Source organism: Hordeum vulgare, chromosome 1H (assembly GCF_904849725.1).
Source record: "Hordeum vulgare subsp. vulgare chromosome 1H, MorexV3_pseudomolecules_assembly, whole genome shotgun sequence".
In the NCBI taxonomy this organism is placed as follows: domain Eukaryota; kingdom Viridiplantae; phylum Streptophyta; class Magnoliopsida; order Poales; family Poaceae; genus Hordeum; species Hordeum vulgare.
In genome coordinates this window covers 304,457,049-304,476,691 of record NC_058518.1, presented here as the reverse complement: position 1 = coordinate 304,476,691, position 19,643 = coordinate 304,457,049, and the positions used below count along the sequence as shown (strand labels likewise).

At 43.8% G+C, this 19,643-nt stretch overlaps 1 protein-coding gene across 1 annotated transcript; it reads right to left on the bottom strand.

Moving 5' to 3' along the window:
* Nucleotides 1-2,399: 2,399 nt before the first annotated feature.
* On the bottom strand, nucleotides 2,400-6,224 carry LOC123432372 (acyl-carrier-protein phosphodiesterase PptH-like). Its single transcript, XM_045115387.1, has 6 exons — nucleotides 5,622-6,224; nucleotides 4,279-4,398; nucleotides 4,117-4,170; nucleotides 3,784-3,947; nucleotides 2,969-3,145; nucleotides 2,400-2,895 (listed from the first exon to the last, which is right to left on the bottom strand). The coding sequence occupies exons 1-6, from the start codon at nucleotides 6,069-6,071 to the stop codon at nucleotides 2,649-2,651; spliced, it is 1,212 nt and encodes a 403-aa protein (XP_044971322.1). The 5' UTR covers nucleotides 6,072-6,224; the 3' UTR covers nucleotides 2,400-2,648.
* Nucleotides 6,225-19,643: the final 13,419 nt, after the last annotated feature.

Sequence of the window (19,643 nt, the reverse complement as noted above, 5' to 3'; positions counted from 1 at the left end):
GAAAATTTCTCAAAGATTCAAAAGTTTCAAAAGTTACCTGCATTTTAAAAACAATATATACAATTTCAGAAAGAGCTCTCTTTCTCCAAACACTGTTTGCAATTTCAGAAAATTGTTCATACTTTCAAAATATGTACAATTTTAAAAAATGTTCATACAAACGGGAAAAGGTTGAAATTCAAAAAAAATGTAATTCTGAAATATACTGAAAGCACGTTTATTAAAACATATAAACATTATTTTAGATTTCAAATATTTTGAAAAAATAGGAAAAATAAATTATGAAAAAAGTAAAAAAGGACAAAGGATAAAATAATAATAATAATAAAAGAACCAATAAAAAATCAGAAAGAACGGCGCGCTATGTGCATCATTGATGGGAGGGCTCTAGTCGTGCGTTGCTTATGCGAAAGCTTGAAGGGAGCAACTAGTTAGAGGACACTCCTTCGGCAGCCTTTTAACGATCACTCCCATGCGTCGCCATTTGACGTATTTTCAGCAGCCGTCACGTGTTACGTTTTGAGCGTTTCTTTTAGATTTTGACTTTTTCTATATTTTTCGTACGCGTTTTCAGTTTTTTAGATTGTTTTTTTAGGTTTTTTGGTGTTTTGGTTTTTCACCGGTCCTTTTTAGCTTTTGAAGGAAAAAATGCACAAAAAACTTGTTTTACGTTTTTTTTTGCGAGAGGCACGAAACGAAAAAAATGTATTTTCTGTTGTTGTTCTTTTGTGATAGGCACGGTTTTGCTTCTCCGAGATGCAAGGTTTTGCTTCCGCGAGAGGCACGGTCGTGCCTCTCGCAAACGAAGAAAATGTGTTTTCTGTTGTTGTTTTTTGTGATAGGCACGATTTTGCTTCTCCGAGATGCAAGGTTTTGCTTTCACGAAAGGCACGACTGTACCTTTCGGAAATGAAAAAAATGTGTTATTTATTTATTTTTTACGAGAGGCACGGTTGTGTCTCTCGCAAATGGAAAAACATGTACTTTTTGCGGAAGTCATGGTTTTGCTTCCGCAAGAGGCGTGACCGTGCCTCTTGAAAACGAAAAAAAATACATTTTCTATTTTGTTATTTTTTTTGTGAGAGTCATTGTTTTGCCTTCATGAGAGGCACGGCCGTGTCTTTCGAAAATGGAAAAAAATATGTTTTTTGTTTTTTCTGTCGCGACATGGTTTTTTCGTTCGGTTTTCTTGTCCGCTTTTTTCAGGAAAAAGAAGTTTGTCAAAATCTATCAACATCATATCTACTCCTTCCGTTTCTAAATATAAGTCTTTCTAGAGGTTCAACTAATGGACTACATACGGATGTATATAGACATACTTTAAAGTATAGATTCATTCATTTTGCTTCGTATGTAGACACCTAGTGAAATATCTTAAAAGACTTACATTTAGATACGGAGGGCGTAATTTTAAAGATCTCGACGCGAGAAACCCAACAGTGAAAACGGTTTGAGATTTAAACGCACGGTTTAAGAGATAAAACATTTTGAAAATACAGATCTACGAAGAAAAAGAAACTCTCAGGTTGCGACAAGTGACACACATGCAGTGTGCCACTTGTCGGAACTTGAAAAGATGGGAGTGATTTTTAAAAAGAGTGTTTATCAATTAGTGATTTTGAAGCTTGAATGTTCGACGCAGTTAGCATTAGATAGGACCTCTTGTCACAAAAGAGATGCCGCGCCGTCTCGTTTGATCTCTTGCATAGGGGATATAGCCCACAATTGGCTAAGACATCCTGGACATGTAAGAGATCCTGGACATGGACATGGCCTTTGATGGCTGGCTTAAAGTCCAGACCAAAACTATTGTGATGGAACTGTAAGCTGAAAATTATTAGTACTAAGGATCAACACTGATGTCAGGGAATATGCTATCAGCATGTATTTATCTGGTGAAAAATGCTGGTTATTCCAGGCCATGTTCGATCAAGGAAATTGTTACTCACTTGAGTGGAGGTTTGAACCGGAAAAGACGATTGGAAAATATCACCTGAAAACCAACATTCAAAGAAAACTTCACAGAAACCATGCTCAAAAGCTTCGAAAAAAATCTGAAAAAACACGAGATGTTAAGAAGGTGATGTTTTATCGTCAAGCAATAGAACATGACCCACTTAACACCCCATATAATTTGCGATTTTTTTAAAACTTCAAAACATCTTGGGTCTAACACACACCAACAACCTGCGGTGATGCAAAGAGGCAGGCACAACACACACCAACAACCTGCCGTTTTGACTTTGACGGTGAGTTTCAAAGGAGAGATACCATCAAATCCGCACAATCTATCCGTCTGCCACAGCTTCATCGTCACCGCTGAGGCCACACCTCGGCATTTCCGGCTCCACCGCAACACAGCGAAACAGAGCAGTGAAAGCCATCAGCCACGCAGGAAATGAAGAGATATCTAATGGCTTCGGCATGTCACTATCTTCGCAGCGAGGCTGCTTACAAGCATCTTTACATTATTTTTTCAGCATACATCCAACACAAGGGGGGCCATTCGTTGCCCAGGAGTTGTGAGTTGTACCAAGGAAACAACAAAAATACAAAAAGGAAAAAAAAAACATGTACATGTAAAATGTCAATATCTCCTTTTTCTTTTTTCTCTGTTTGATGCGGATTTCAATGTCGTGCGGGGCAGCTCAACTGGATCCAGTTTGTTTGGCAAACACAGGGGGTCCGTAGTACTTTGAAAAATATTTGGCAACCCACGGCGCAAGCTGAGTGTTCTCAGGCTCCCTTCTGTTCTGGTTGTAATAGTCAGACCATATAGCCGGGTATATCTCAGGGTTGAAGCCATCACGATATACACAAAACGGCAACCATCCTTGGCCTCCATTTATCCTTCGCTTTCTTTCCCGAGGGTACGCCAGAGGCGCTTGTACATACCTGTGTTCGAAGACCTCTGGTTAGCATAAGAATTGTGCATTTCGATCTTAGAGAATGGTTAGATTAGTAGTACCTGATACCGTCAACCACAGAATCCCAACAGAAATGTGTATGCCCGAATACATGGCAGGCTGCTCCATCTTCAGCATTGTCATGTATAGCTCTCAGCCTTCTTTCCAAATAATCAGAGCCGATGACCTTCGGAAGGTTTGGATAGTAAAGCATTCGCTTCTCTGGACATAACTCTTGCCTGCAGAGTTGAGCATAAGATATTAGTTTTTGGCCTTTTGGGGCTATGAGGCTCGCCTAAGATATGCTACATTCTAGTGATGAAATTTGAATAGCACTGAAGATCTTAATACACCGGCAAAGACAGTCAGCTAAATAATAAGGGATAGGATTCATCACAAGGACTTACATCAGATCCTGACGCAGTTACACAGCCGCGTGAAAATAAATATCTTCCACTACACAATCTATATTCTCTGTAATGCAGCAAACGGCTACCTCGGGAATGACTGGTCACATAGAAAATCGTTGCTGCATTTTCGAAAGTGTTTCCTTAGTTGGCGCTAACCTTGATTTGATAAGAAGACTTTTCCTTGAGGTGTTCTTACTATAAAAATAACATGAAATGAAATATACAAAAGCCTAGAGGATGATCAATAGCTGTAAAGGGGACATGTTCACCACGCAATTATCACTAGTCTCCAATTATACGAGCTTGAATTAAGAAGACAGGTTGCAAGTAAATCAATCAAGCATAACAAGAATCCTAGTCACTGGATTCGTGGTTCCCTAACAATTGTGACTTGGTAAAAAACAACAAGATCACTAGAAAAAAGAAGCTTGGTGTGAGCACCATAGATAGGAGGTATGAGCACTCACCTTGGTACAAAGTGTGAAAATGTAAGTATCTGTTTGCTCTTCTTTTTTACTTCTTCAATAGCATCATTGTTCTTGTCATTCAACTTGTCAAAGTAAAGAGCAAGAGCCTCATCATCACTTCCCAAATCTGAGGGCCATTGGCAAGCATGAAAATCTTTACAAGCCTGGCCATACAAAACATATCAGTGCATACATGTCAGGAGGAATTGAGCACTGTACTTTCAGGAGAACAAACAATGGGAAACTGAAACAGCCAGTGCATGTAAACAACAGTATCTTTGCGTGTATATTCATGCAAATCAGAACAAGACGTTGAGCAGAAGACCAACTTACCATCTCTAACGAAGGAACACGCACACTGTTTACATCCTTTTCCTTGTCAAAGCTCTGGAATGCGATTAAACAAAGACGAGTAAGCAGGAAAATCATAGTGACATGGTGCATTATGATCTGGTTGGAAAATGTATGACAATGAATTAAGGAAAAATAAGCAACCTTGTGATACCATGAAAACAATGGTATGATCCCTAAGTCACCTATCGTTCTAGGGCCTGTATCCACACCCAGCTCACTACACGCATCAAGCAATGCAGTCAGTTTCTCCATTGAATCCACCTGGAAGAAATGAGCAAACCAATATAAATTAAAGGGTAAATGCTTTGCTCAGTGAAAAACGTAAATGAGCTGATGTATTAGCAACCATCCAAAACCACAATCTTCATTGCATCATTTCAGTCATACCGCATACTTCGTAGCATGTGCAGGAGCTACTAATTTGTACCAAGCTATTCAAACACTCCCACATAATGGCAATCCAGATGCATGTCCGCTGAGAAAATGAGAGGATGCATTGATCTCACGTTTGCTCTGGCTGTTCCTTCACTTGGCAAGTCTGGTATGATGTTTTGAAGGGGTTCGATCTTCAGATGATCATACCAGCAGTCCAGAGGATCTTAAACACTGGTTGCTCACTGCTGCTGGGCGCACAGGCAACAAGATGAAGACCGTCAGGTCACTGATCATCCAAATGATTTGGTGTCTCTCGAAGCTCAGGAACAGTTTTCTCTCGTAAGTTAATTCCTAGGGGCGATCCGCAATGATGCAGAGCTCTGGATGTCGGACAGGATAGGGCACTTCATCACCGGACCAACAGTAGCGGCTTAGACAGCGATGCAGCAGAGGCTTTTTAGGCAGTTTTGGATTCTTAGCTAAGCTAGAGTAGTTTTGTTACTAAAGTCTTGGTGTTCTATTTTTGCACTGTTTTCCAGTTTGGTCATCCTCCACCGTTGTTGGTTTGTATTTCACGACTGCTTTCGTGTTCTTCTAACACAATGATACACGTTTAGACGCGTGTTGAAGAAAAACAACTCCAAGCGGCAACAGCCAATACCATCAGTGTATTACTAGGTTGGCAACTGAAATGATGCAGACGTATGCGTTATCATAACCGTTTCAGCCAGGAACAAGACCCAATAGTCCAATACCATCAACGTATGACTAGGTTCACAACTGAAATGCAGCTCAGCTACACAAGTCTGCTTAAAACCAGTATATATCAATATCAAACCTCATCAGCAAACTTGGCACCTACAACTAAAACTAGCATCATTAAGCAGCGTATTTAGTGGAGAATGGCGAGCAGGAAGCAGGCGGGCGTTTCAGCATTCAGGGAGGACAGGCTAAAAGACTAGAAACCCAGCGGAAGCGCCAGGCCAACGCATTTCGTCAAACACCATGCTTGCAGCACAAGGAATGCGGATAGTCAAACAGAGGAAAAAAGGGGCGGGGACGGGGACGGGGACGGGAGGAGCGGAGGAGGGAAGGCGGAATCGACTCACGTAGCGGCCACCCTCGCGGCGCAGCCAGAGGTCGTGGTTGCCGGGCACGTAGAAGACGGCATCGAAGCGGTCCCGGAGGGCCTCCATGGTGCGCGCGAAGTTGTCCCTGGTCTCCGCCACGTCCCCCGCGACGACGAGCGCGTCGAACCCCTCCCCGGCCCCCGCGCGCACCGCGAGCCGGCGCACCCACTCCATGTTCTCCGGGTAGTCGGTGTGCAGGTCCGACACGACGAACACCCGCGTCCTCGCCTCGGGCGCCGCCGCCGCCGCCGGCTGCGGCGCGGCGGCGGCGGCGGCGCGGCAGCGGAGAGAGGAGGAGGAGGAGGAGGCCCTGGGGCGCGGCGGGCAGAAGCGGCGACGCCTGCGGGGGCGGCGGTGGTGCGGCGACGGGGGCAGCGCGTCGAGCAGGTGGTGGGCGGGGTGGGACGACACGGGCAGATGCGGTGTCATGTCGGGGGGAAGGAAAAGCTCTCTCGCTTGGCTTGCGGCAAAAAAATCCCGTTTTCCCCCCTCTGCCTTTCCGCTCCGGGGCGGGGAGGGGGCGCGCGGGCGGGGGTGGGTGGCGGTGGAATGGCAGTTCGGTGATTCCTGTCCGGCGACGAGAATGATACCCGGCTCCACGTTCTGTGGGCCCGTTATATACAGCGGCGGCGAGGCCGGGTTGGTGGGTGCGTGCTGGGGTGGTGGATCGACGTGGCAGCGGCATCCGGAGTAGTTTATGCCGGTCATTAGGTGCGTGGAGTATAGTAATGATCAATGCAGTGGTTCATCATTGTCGCGGTTGGCCCGGCGCGACCGCTAAACTCCGGATTAGTGGCGGAGTTTCACACGTAACAATGATGATGCTATTCGTGTGTGTGCGATGGAGGGCGCGGATTAGCTTGTTTAGGCCTCGTGGATTGCTAATCCATGTGTGCCCACACGCTTGTCTGCGGACCTCTTCTAGAACGACGTCGGCGGCCACGGCGGTCGGCCAAGCCCACACCCTCGTGCGGCATGAGAGACACAAAGCCGCTGATTTTTTTTTATAATAATATTTTTTTAATTTGAAAAATGTTATGCAGGTTTAAAAATTACAAAATTAACACCCCGTCGGCCTCATCAAAGCCGACTGACTCCAGTCGGCCTCGCCGTGGCCGATTAGGGCATGTCGGCTTTGGCTAGGTCGATAAGCCACTCAGCCTCGTCTCTAATCTTGGCTAGGCCGATTAGTACTAATCGGCTTTGTTGTGATCAGTTAGTGCTAATTAATTAATAGTGATCAATTAGTAATAATTGATGTTGACAAAGCTGATGGGTGCATGGATTTATTTTTTTATGTAATTCCGAATTTTTATGATCACAATAACAAAATAGCCCCTTTTATAAAAAAATCACGTCATAATTTACCGCTCATAACTTCCCGCGCTTCTAACTTCCCGTCATAAGTTTCCGCTTCTAACTTCCTGTCATCGTTTCCTACTTCTTAGTTCCCGTCGATATCTTCCGCCACATTTTTCCGCTTGTCAGTTCCCGCCTATTCTTCTCTTCAGCACCTATAAAAATCCCTCCACACTCCGGTGGGTAAGCAGTCGAGTGTAGTATCGTAGTTGCGTCAAGATGTTCCATTATCCTTTTGATCATAGTTTTATCGGTGGTACGTCATCTTGTTTTCTGCGTTTAGCCAGCAATTTCAAGATAGACGATAGAATAGTTTCATGAGACGAAATCATCAGTAGTGACGTCCTATTGAATGAGTTAGCTCACGCATTAGTTGGGAGTGGGTGGCCTCCCAGGACCTTTGAGGAGATACGGAAAGAACTTTTCAGGTTGAATGAAAGATGGGAGAACAAAGGCCGGCACCTACACAAAGGGCGTATAACATCTTTTTTTATGGATGGACGACAGCGAGGACGAAGACGATATCTTCATGCCGAGTATGAAGGCCAAGAGTACCTCATCGTCTAAGGGCAAGAGATGTGTGTGTCGACAAAGGGCAAGAGCTCTACATCACGAAGGGCAAGAGCTCTGCATCGACGGAGGATGACGATGATACCTTCATGTAGTTGTTCAGCTGTATTTGTAAGTTTAATTGTACCTTTTAATTTAGATGTATTTTCTATTATTTGTTTGTAATGTCATCTTGTGGGGCCCTTATGTTCTATCTAAGCACAACATTGGCTGCATTTGTTTGTAGTATATGTGTTATGTTGGAAATATGCCCTAGAGGCAATAATAAATTGGTTATTATTATATTTCCTTGTTCATAATAATCGTTTATTATCCATGCTAGAATTGTATTGATTGGAAACTCAAATACATGCGTGGATACATAGACAACACACTGTCTCTAGTGAGCCTCTAGTTGACTAGCTCGTTGATCAAAGATGATCAAGGTTTCCTGGCCATAGACAAGTGTTGTCACTTGATAACATGATCACACCATTAGGAGAATGATGTGATGGACAAGGCCCAAACTATGAACGTAGTATATGATCGTGTCAGTTTATTGCTATTGTTTTCTGCATGTCAACGTATCTGTTCCTATGACCATGCGACCATGCAACTCCCGGACACCGGAGGAATACCTTGTGTGTTATCAAATGTCACAACATAACTGGGTGACTATAAAGGTGCTCTACAAGTATCTTCAAAGGTGTCTGTTGGGTTGGCATGGATCAAGACCGTGATTTGTCACTCCGTGTGACAGAGAGGTATCTCGGGGCCCACATGGTAATACAACATCACAACAAGCTTTGCAAGCAATGTGACTAAGGAGTTAGTTACGGGATCTTGTATTACGGGTAACGGGATTGAACTAGGTATGGAGATATCGACGATCGAATCTCGGGCAAGTAACATACCGAAGGACAAAGGAAACAACATACAGGATTAAGTGAATCCTTGACATAGAGGTTCAATCTATAGAGATCTTCATAGAATATGTAGGAGCCAATATGGACATCCAGGTCCCGCTATTGGTTATTGACCGGGGAGCGTCTCAGGTCAAGTCTGCATAGTTCTCGAACCCGCAGGGTGTGCACACTTAAGGTTCGCTGACGTTTCAGTATTATTGAGTTATGTGTGTTTGGTAACCGAAAGTTGTTCGGAATCCCAGATGAGATCCCGAACATCACGACAAGCTCCGAAGGTAAAGATTTATATATAGGAAAGTGATTTTTGAACTTCGGAAAAGTTTCGGACATTTCCGGTAGTGTACCGGAAGTGACGAATGGGTTCCAGGGGTCTACCAGGTGGTCCCACCCACCCCAAAGGATCTCATGGGCTGTGGGAGGATGTGGACCGGCCCTTAGTGGGCTGGCCGAAGCCTCCACTAAAGCCCAAGGCGGATTGGAGGTGGGAAGGAAAGAAACCCAAAGGTGGAAAAGGTGGAAAGGGTTTCCAAGTGGAGAGGAGGTAGTAGGATTGGAGTAGGACTCCTCCACCTCCAATTTCGACCAAACCTTGAGGGTTTGAGGTTGCCTCCTCCCCTCCCTCCCTCCTATATATACTAGAGGTTTTAGAGGTGAGGGCTAACCCTAATTTCCACGTGCTCCCTCTACTTCTCTCTAGATCTGTTTCTCCTCTAGTCTAGTTAGGCGGTGCTTAGGCGAAGCCGTGCTGGATTAGTTCACCACCACCACCACCACCACGTCGTGTTGGAGAACTCATCTACCTCTCTGCCCCTCTTGCTGGATCAAGAAGGCGGGGATCATCATCGAGCTATACGCGGAGGTGTCGTCCATTCGGCACTAGATCGAGATGGATCGTGATGGGATCGCGGGACGGGCTGCGATTTGGATCGCGGAGATGTTCCACTACATTAACCGCGTTATATATGCTTCTGCTTAGCAATCTAAAAGGGTATGTAGATTCACTCTCCCCTCTCGTAGATGATCATCACCATGGATAGGTATTGCTTGTGCGTAGGAATTTTTTTGTTTCCCATGGAACGTTCCCCAACAGTGGCATCATGAGCTTGGTTCAAGCATAGATGATATCTTGAGTAGAACTCAAAAGAGTTTGTGGGCGTTGATGTTCAATTTGCTGCCCTCCTTAGTCTTTTCTTGATTCGACAGTATTGTTGGATTGAAGCGGCCCGGATCAACATTACTCGTACGCTTATGAGAGACATGTTTCATTGACTAACATGCAACTTGTTGCATAAAGATGACTGGCGGGCGTCTGTTTCTTCAACTTTAGTTGAATCAGATTTGACCGAGGCGGTCCTTGGAGAAGGTTAAATAGCAACTTGCATATCACTCTTGTGGTTTTGCGTAAGTAAGATGCGATCATAGTAGACACCCATAGCAGCCACGTAAAACATGCAACAACAAATTAGAGGACGTCTAACTTGTTTTTGCACGGTATGCATGTGATGTGATATGGGCAAAGACATGATATGATATATTGGATGTATGAGATGATCATGTTGTAATGGTTAAATATCGACTTGCACGTCAATGCTACGGCAACCGGCAGGATCCATAGGGTTCACTTTAATTATTTTTGCGCTTGGAGATGCTTTGCTTTATCGCTAGTAGTAGCTTTAGTAGTAACAGCATAGTTAGCGCAACAACCTCAATGGTAGCACAATGATGAAGATGATGGAGATCAAGAAGCACAAGTTCATGGTCATATCATGTCACTTATGATTTGCATGTGATGCTAATCCTTTTATGCACCTTGTTTTGCTTAGGACGACTGTAGCATTATAAGGGGATCCCTCACTAAAATATCAAGATAAAATTGTGTTCTCCCCGACTGTGCACCGTTGCGACAGTTCGTCGTTTCGAGACACCACGTGATGATTGGGTGTGATAGACTCAACGTTCACATACAATGGGTGCAAAACAGTTGCACACGCGGAACACTCGGGTTAAACTTGACAAGCCTAGCATGTATAGACATGGCCTCGGAACACAAGAGAAGGAAAGGTCGAGCATGAATCATATAGTTGATATGATCAACATGGAGATGTTCACCATTGAAGCTAAAATCAACTCACGTGATGATCGGACTTGATTTAGTGAATTTGGATCACGCGACCCTCGAATGACTAGAGGGATGTCAATTTGAGTGGGAGTTCTTAAGTAGTATGATTAATTGAACTCATTATCATGAACATAGTCAAAAGGTATTTGCAAATTATGTTGTAGCTTGCGCTGTAGCTCTACTATTTTTGATATGTTCCTAGAGAAAACTTAGTTGAAAGATGATAGTAGCAATTATGCGGGCTAGGTCCGTAAACTGAGGATTGTCCTCATTGCTGCACAGAAGGCTTATGTCCTTAATGCACCGCTCGGTGTGCTGAACCCTGAACGTCGTCTTTGGATGTTGCGAACATCTGACATACAAGTTTTTGATGACTACATGATAGTTTAGTGCGTACTACTTAACGACTTAGAATTTAGGCGCTAAAGACGTTTTGAACGTCACCGAACATATGAGATGTTCCAAGAGCTGAAATTGGGATTTCAAGCTCGTGCCTGACAACCCACAAGTATAGGGGATCGTAACAGTTTTCGAGGGTAGAGTATTCAACCCAAATTTATTGATTCGACTCAAGGGGAAACCAAAGAATATTCTCAAGTATTAGCAGTTGAGTTGTCAATTCAACCATGATGACCCACAAGTATAGGGGATCAATCTAGTCCTTTCAATAAGTAAGAGTGTCGAACCCAACGAGGAGCAGAAGGATCTGACAAGTGGTTTTCAACAAGGAAATATCTGCAAGCACTGAAATTATCGGTAACAAGTGATTGTGTGGTGAGATGATTCGTAGCAAGCAACAAGTAAAAAAAGTAGCAATGGTGTAGCAAAGTGGCCCAATCCCTTTTGTAGCAAGGGACAAGCCTGGACAAAGTCTTATAGGAGGAAAAACGCTCCCGAGGACACACGGGAATTTCTGTCATGCTAGTTTTCATCATGTTCGTATGATTCGGGTTCGTTACTTTGATAGTTTGATATGTGGGTGGACCGATGCTTGGGTACTGCCCTTACTTGGACAAGCATCCCACTTATGATTAACCCCTCTCGCAAGCATCCGCAACTATGAAAGAAGAATTAAGACAAAGTCTAACCATAGCATTAAACTAGTGGATCCAAATCATCCCCTTACGAAGCAACGCATAAACTAGGGTTTAAGCTTCTGTCACTCTAGCAACCCATCATCTACTTACTACTTCCCAATGCCTTCCTCTAGGCCCAAATAATGGTGAAGTTTTATGTAGTCGACTTTCACATAACACCACTAGAGGAAAAACAACATACAACATATCAAATTACCGAACGAATACCAAATTCGCATGACTACTATTAGCATGACTTATCCCATGTCCTCAGGAACAAAAGTAACTACTCACAAAGCATAATCATATTGATGACCAGAGAGGTAATGAGTAGCATCAAGGATCTAAACATAAACTCTTCCACCAAATAATCCAACTAGCATCAACTACAAAGAGTAATTAACACTACTAGCAACCTTACAAGTACCAATCGGAGTCGCGAGATGGAGATTGGTTACCAGTGATGAACTAGGGTTTGGAGACGAGATGGTGCTGATGAAGATGTTGATGGTGACGAGTCCCCTCCGATGAGAGGATGTTGGTGATGACGATGGCGATGATTTCCCCCTCCGGGAGGGAAGTTTCCCCGACAGGATCGTCCTGCCGGAGCTCTAGATTGGTTCTGCTCAACTTCCGCCTCGTGGCGGCGGCGAATCCACGAAAAAGATCCTCGCTGATTTTTTTTCCAAACGAAACCCTTCATATAGCAGAAGAAGGGGACAGTGGGCCAGCATGCTGCCCACAAGCCCCCTTGGCGCGGCCTGGGGGGGTGGCCGCGCCAAGAAGGCGTGTGGCCACCTGCTGGCGCCCCTCTGCCACTTCTTCAGCCCACTATTTTTTATAAATCCGGAAAAAAATCCTTGTTGATTTTTACGGCGTTTGGAGTTGCGCAGAATAGGTATCTCAACTTTGCTCCACTTTCAGGCCAGAATTCCAGCTACCGACATTCTCCCTCTTCATGTAAACCTTGCAAAAAAGAGAGAAAAGGCATAAGTATTATACCGTGAAGTGAAATAACAGCCCAAGAAACAATAAATATCAACATGAAAACATGATGCAAAATGGACGTATCAACTCCCCCAAGCTTAGACCTCGCTTGTCCTCAAGCGAAAGCCTAGCTCAATAAATAAATATGTCCACATGTTTAGGGAGAGAGGTGTTGACAAAACAAGATACGAACATGCATGCATCATGATCATGATGAGAACAACCACACCAACATATAATCTCTCATGCTAAAGTGATAATTCCTTCACAAAGTAAAGCATGGATCAAGAACCTTACCGAGAAGTAACAACCGATAGCCTTTAGTCACTGAAGCAATTGCAATTTATCACAACATCAGAAAGAGTCAAATAAGAGCTTGTAAAGCAAATCCACATACTCAATCATTCTTTCGTTCTCTACAATTGCTACAACTCACGTGGTACTCATGAGATCAAAGTTTCAACTGGACACAGAGAAAGATAGGGGCTTACGGTTTTGCCTCCAAACTGCTTACCTCAAGGGTAATGTCAACAATAATAATTCATGAATACTGAAAGGACGTGGATGTCGCCTAGAGGGGGGTGAATAGGCGCTTTAAAATAATTACGGTTTAGGCTTGAACAAATGCGGAATAAAATAACGTATAATTTGTCAAGCACAAAACCTACAACAACTAGGCTCACCTATGTGCACCAACAACTTATGCTAAGCAAGATAAACAACTAAGTGATAGCAAGATATATGACAATAAACAATATGGATATCACAAAGTAAAGTGCGTAAGTAAAGGATTCGGGTAAGAGATAACCGAGGCACGCGGAGACGATGATGTATCCCTAAGTTCACACCCTTGCGGATGCTAATCTCCGTTGGAGCGGTGTGGAGGCACAATGCTCCCCAAGATGCCACTAAGGCCACCGTAATCTCCTCACGCCCTCGCACAATGCAAGATGCCGTGATTCCACTAAGGGACCTTTGAGGGCGGTCACCGAACCCGTCAAATGGCAAACCTTGGGGGCGGTCACCGGTACCCGTACAAATTGCTCAGGACAATCTTCACAACCAATTGGAGACCCCGGCGCTTGCCTGGAGCTTTACACCACAATGATTGAGCTCCGAGACACCATCGAACTTCTAGGACGCCAAAGCATCCACGAAGAACAATATCTAGGGTACTAAGTACCAAAGGTAATGAACTTCTCAAACTTCACTTCCACGTATCACCGTGGAGAACTCAAACCGATGCAACTAATGCAATGGCAAGAACACACTAAGTGGTTAAGTCCCTCACACTCAAATCCCTCCACAACAACAAAAGCTATGGAGAAATATGAGAGGAAGAACAAGGAGCTCACAAAGAACTCCAAGATCTAGATCCAAGGGGTTTCCCTCACATAGAGGAGAAAGTGATTGGTGGAGATGTGGATCCAGATATCCTCTCTCTTTTCCCTCAAGAACAAGCAAGAATCATTGGAGGGATTGAGAGTTAGCAAGCTCTAAGAATGTCAACAATGGAGGTAGAACATGAGCTCAACGGATGGATAAGGCCAAGGGGGAAGAAGACCCCCTTTATATAGTGGGGGAAGGAATCAGACTGTTACCCCCACTTACAGCCCGAGCCTAGCGGTACTACCGCTGACCCTCCAGCGCCTCCAGCAGTACTACCGTTGGCTGCAGCGGTACTATCGCTGAGCCCATGGTAGCGCAAATATACTATCGGGCCAACCACCGCCAAGAAAGTCTTCGCAAAAAGTCCGACGCAGTACAGCCGCAAAGATGACGGTACTAAAGTCCTGGAGCGGTACTACCGCTGACCAGGGGCGGTACTACCGATGGGACAGCGGTACTACCACCAGCTCTAGCGTTACTACCGCTAGGGCCAGCGGTACTACCGCTAGGTCCAGCAGTACTACCGCTCGCCACTGAAACTGCCATAACTTTCGCATACAAGCTCTGAATCGAGCAAACCCAAGCTTGTTGGATTCAGGGCGACATGAGCTATCCAAACAGTGCCACTGAAATCTTAAGACCATGGAGATATGAAAATGCCAATGATATAGAGATGTGAGACCTCTGTGAATGAAGAACCGACAAAAACTCCAACATCGAAAAAATCATAGTGGATGCATATGGACTCTGTTTTCGATGAACTCGAGCTTGTCATGAAGATGACGATAAGCTCTGAAGCTCACAAATAGAAACACCAAATAAGAACCAAGAAGTATGATGCAAGGATGCAAATGGTTTGAGCTCTCAACGAACGATACGATCAAGCTACTCACTTGAGAGCCCCCCTTGACAGTACAACAATCTATCCTAAAACAGAAAACATATCAAGGGCAAACCTATACCTTGCACCTCGACCTCTTGAGCTAGATGATGAAGATCTTGGCTTCCTCAAGATGGACCACCTTTCTTGATTGCGTTGGCTTGATGAAGACTAGTTGATTGCTCCCCCATACTCACTATGGGTGAGCCACTCTTCAGCATATCTTCAGAAGTCCATTGCCACCACAATGGACGACAAGCATCAAGCATGATATATTCGTGCTGATCCACTTGAACTTGCACACCGCAATCTTGATGACGATCAGCACTTGACATCATCCTTCATGGGTTGTATGAGATCTTCCTTTTGATGCAAGCCCATGGAAACACACCTAAACCCCACATAGAACTCTCACGAAGACCATGGGTTAGTACACAAACATGTAATGGACAATGCTTACCATACCATGGGATCACTTGATCCCTCTCAGTACATCTTGTACGCTTTGTGTGTTGATCATCTTGATTTACTTTTTGTTTGAGATCTTGATCAACCTTGTGTCTCTATGACCATTGTTTGGATAATACCTTGAATACCATCTTGGTCATCATATAAACTCCTTGAACACAACAGATGGACTTCAAGAAGTGCCTATGGACAAATCCTATAAATATAACTTAAGGCACCCATTAGTCCATAGGAATTGTCATCAATTACCAAAACCACATATGGAGATATATGCTCTAACAAATACTTACTTCCAAGTTGACATATGAATATAGATCTTTCCCTAGCATATGACGTTAGCCAAGATAAAGGCGAAACAAGGAATTGGTGAAGATCACCATGACTCTTTCAAGGGAAAAAAGTAAAGGTACAAGATAGGCCCTTCGCAGAGGGAAGCAGAGGTTGTCATGCGCTTTTGAGGTTTGGATGCGTGTCCTCTTAGTGCGGAGGAACGTCACTTTATATTGCCTCCTGTGATAAAGAACTTTATTATGGAGTCTATCGCTTTTATGTCTTCCTCATCACATGTTCGTATAAAGCTTATTTTCCACACACTAATAGATCATACATATTAGAGACTAATTTTTATTGCTTGCACCGATGAAAACTTACTTGAGGGATCTTATTCAATCCATAGGTAGGCATGGTGGACTCTCATGGCAAAACTGGTTTGACGGTTTATGGATGCACAAGTAGTATCTCTACTTAGTGCGGGAGGTTTGGCTAATGTGAGGTGGAAGCAATCGTCACATGCTAAGGGATCTCTAACCATATAACATTGTTCGAAGCCAAGCAAACACAATTCATTATGTTGTCTTCCTTGTCCAACATCTACTTCTAGGCATGCAATAGTTTAGTGAGTGTTCACAATCATAGATGGTGTCAGAGATGATATATTTATATGTGAACCTCTCCTTCTTTATCACTTCCTATTAATTGCAACAATGACCAAGGTCTACGTTTGTCTACCCTGAACAAGTTTCAATCATCATCCCTTTTATATGTGAAGCCATCACTTCCCATAAGGTCATTACATGATCTTTCATGCTTTTGTTCTTTTCTCACTCTATTGATCATGGCAAGAGGCACAACCCTTCAACTAAGACACTCTTTATTATATGCCTCACGAGCTCGAATACATCGGGGGTGACACAAAGCAAAACTCAAGACTAAAACACTAAGACTTTAAACTACTAGAGAAAAAGAAAACTGAAAAGGAAAACTAAAGCAAAGGTAAAGGCAAAAGATGTGATGGTGATACGATACCGGGGCAACTCCCCCAAGCTTGGCACAAGCCAAGGGGATTGCCCATACCCATGTTAAGTTGTCTTCCTTTGGTGGTGAAGGTGGTGGAGTTGTTGTAACATGGGCTTGATCCTCCGTCTTCCAAGGCATAGGTGCTCCATCATGGAAAGATGAACGAGTCTCCGGAATCCTCAAATCTGCAGCCAACCGTATTGATTTAAATCTATACTCATACTCACAGTTTTGGTTTTGCAGGTCATAGATCTGGGCCTGGAGTTGATCAATCCTGTCATAGAGCCTGGAGAGGTGCTTCCCAATGTCATTGGCATCAATCATGTGCTTGCTGGTGAACTCCGTGATCATCATGTGGTTGGCGTTGAGTCCACGCTCCACCATCCCTTGGCACTTGAAGACCTGTTGCTCCATTGCTTCAAGCCTCGTCTCAACGCTTCCGGTCTTCTTGGGCCCCTCAACATCACGGATGTGCAACATCCCCTCACGCATCTCGATAGATTGAGGGTGTTGCAGCACTCCCGTGATATAGGGATTGATGACCTTCTCGAAGATCTTGTCCTTCGGAGCTTTTGGGGAAGTCATAGCGATCTAGATCTACAACACAAACAGGCTCGAAACAAAAAGCAGAGGAAATCTGCATGATGCAGGGGTCAGACCAAACGGGAGAATATATATTGATTTTTTCCAGACCAGAAGGAGTACTCCGCACGAAAACAGAGTCCGGGAGGCGCACGAGGTGGTCACAAGCCCTCCTGGCGCGGCCAGGGGGTGGGCCCGCGCCGGGCAGGCTTGTCGCCTCCTTGCGCACTTTCCGGACTATTTCCAATTTTTGTATTTTTTCAAATATTCCAAAACGGAGAAAATTTCCTCCTAGAAAATTTTTGGACTCTGTTTTCTTACCGAATTACATACCAAGAGGTAAATGACATGCTTTACCATACACCATTTTGTACGGAAGACATGCCCATGAGATTCTTATAGGCAGTCCTATAAGCCCACAGTGCATTATCGAGCTTCTTAGACCAATTCTTTCTAGACCCGTTGACAGTCTTTTGCAGAATTAGTTTAATCTCTCTATTGCTTAGCTCTACTTGACCACTGGACCGAGGGTGATAGGGAGACGCAATTCTATGGTTGACATCGTACTTCACAAGCGTTTTACGGAAAGCACCATGAATGAAATGTGAACAACCGTCGGTCATTAGATATCTAGGGACTCCAAATCTAGGGAAGATAACTTCTTTAAGCATCCTGATAGAAGTGTTGTGATCAGCACTACTAGTGGGGATAGCTTCTACCCACTTAGTGACGTAATCAACAACAACTAAGATGTGAGTATACCCATTGGATTTTGGAAAAGCTCCCATATAATCAAAGCCCCAAACATCAAATGGTTCAATGACAAGTGAATAGTTCATAGTCATTTCCTGACGTTTACCAATATTACCTATTCTTTGACATTCGTCACAAGACAACACAAACTTACGAGCATCCTTGAAGAGAGTGGGCCAATAGAAACCTGATTGCAATACCTTGTGTGCAGTTCTATCTCCCGCATGGTGTCCTCTGTAGGCCTCGGAGTGACACTTTTGTAGGATCTGTCCTTGTTCATGTTCAGGTACACAACATCTAATAACACCATCTACTCCTTCCTTATAAAGGTGAGGATCATCCCAAAAGTAATGCCTCAAGTCAAAGAAGAACTTTTTCTTTTGCTAGTATGTGAAACTAGGTGGTATATATTTGGCAACGATATAGTTTGCATAATTGGCATACCACGGTGCACTACATGAAGTATTGATGACATTCAGTTGCTCATCGGGAAAGCTATCATCAATAGGTTGTGGGTCATCAAGAACGTTCTCCAACCTAGGCAAGTTATTTGCTACGGGGTTATCAGCACCCTTTCTGTCGACAACGTGCAAATCAAATTCCTGTAGCAAGAGAACCCATCTGATAAGTCTAGGTTTAGCGTCCTTCTTCTCCATGAGGTACTTAATAGCAGCATGATCAATGTGAATAGTGACTTTGGAATTAACTATGTAAGACCTGAACTTTTCACATGCAAACACAACTGCTAAAAATTCCTTTTCCGTAGTGGCATAGTTTCTTTGGGCACTGTCTAGAGTTTTACTAGCATAGTGAATAACATTCAACTTCTTATCAACTCTTTGCCCTAGGACATCACCAACATCATAATCGCTAGCATCACACATGATTTCAAAAGGTAAGTTCCAATCAGGTGGTTGAACAATAGGTGCAGTTATCAAAGCCCTCTTAAGTATTTCGAAGGCTTCCTCACAATCATCGTCAAAGACAAAAGGAATATCCTTTTGCAAGAGATTGGTAAGAGGCCTAGAAATCTTAGAGAAGTCTATAATGAACCTTCTATAGAAACCAACATGACCAAGGAAACTTCTTATACCTTTGATATCTGTGGGGTATGGCATTTTCTCAATCGCATCAACCTTAGCCTTATCGACTTCAATACCTCTTTCAGAAATTTTATGTCCTAAGACGATGCCTTCATTAACCATAAAGTGGCACTTCTCCCAATTCAAGACAAGATTGGTGTCTTTACATCTCTTCAAGACTCGATCAAGGTTGCTGAGGCAATCATCAAAAGAAGACCCGTAAACGGAAAAGTCATCCATGAAAACCTCGACAATCTTTTCACAAAAGTCAGAGAATATAGCCATCATACATCTTTGAAAGGTGGCAGCTGCATTACATAAGCAAAAAGGCATAAGTCTATAAGCAAAGGTACCGAAAGGGCAGGTGAAATTGGTTTTCTCCTGATCTGATTGTGCAACTGGTATTTGGGAGAAACCAGAATAACCGTCTAGAAAGCAGAAGTGTGTGTGTTTAGACAGTCTTTCTAGCATTTCGTCGATAAAAGGCAAAGGGTAATGATCTTTCCTAGTGGCTTTATTCAATTTCCTAAAATCG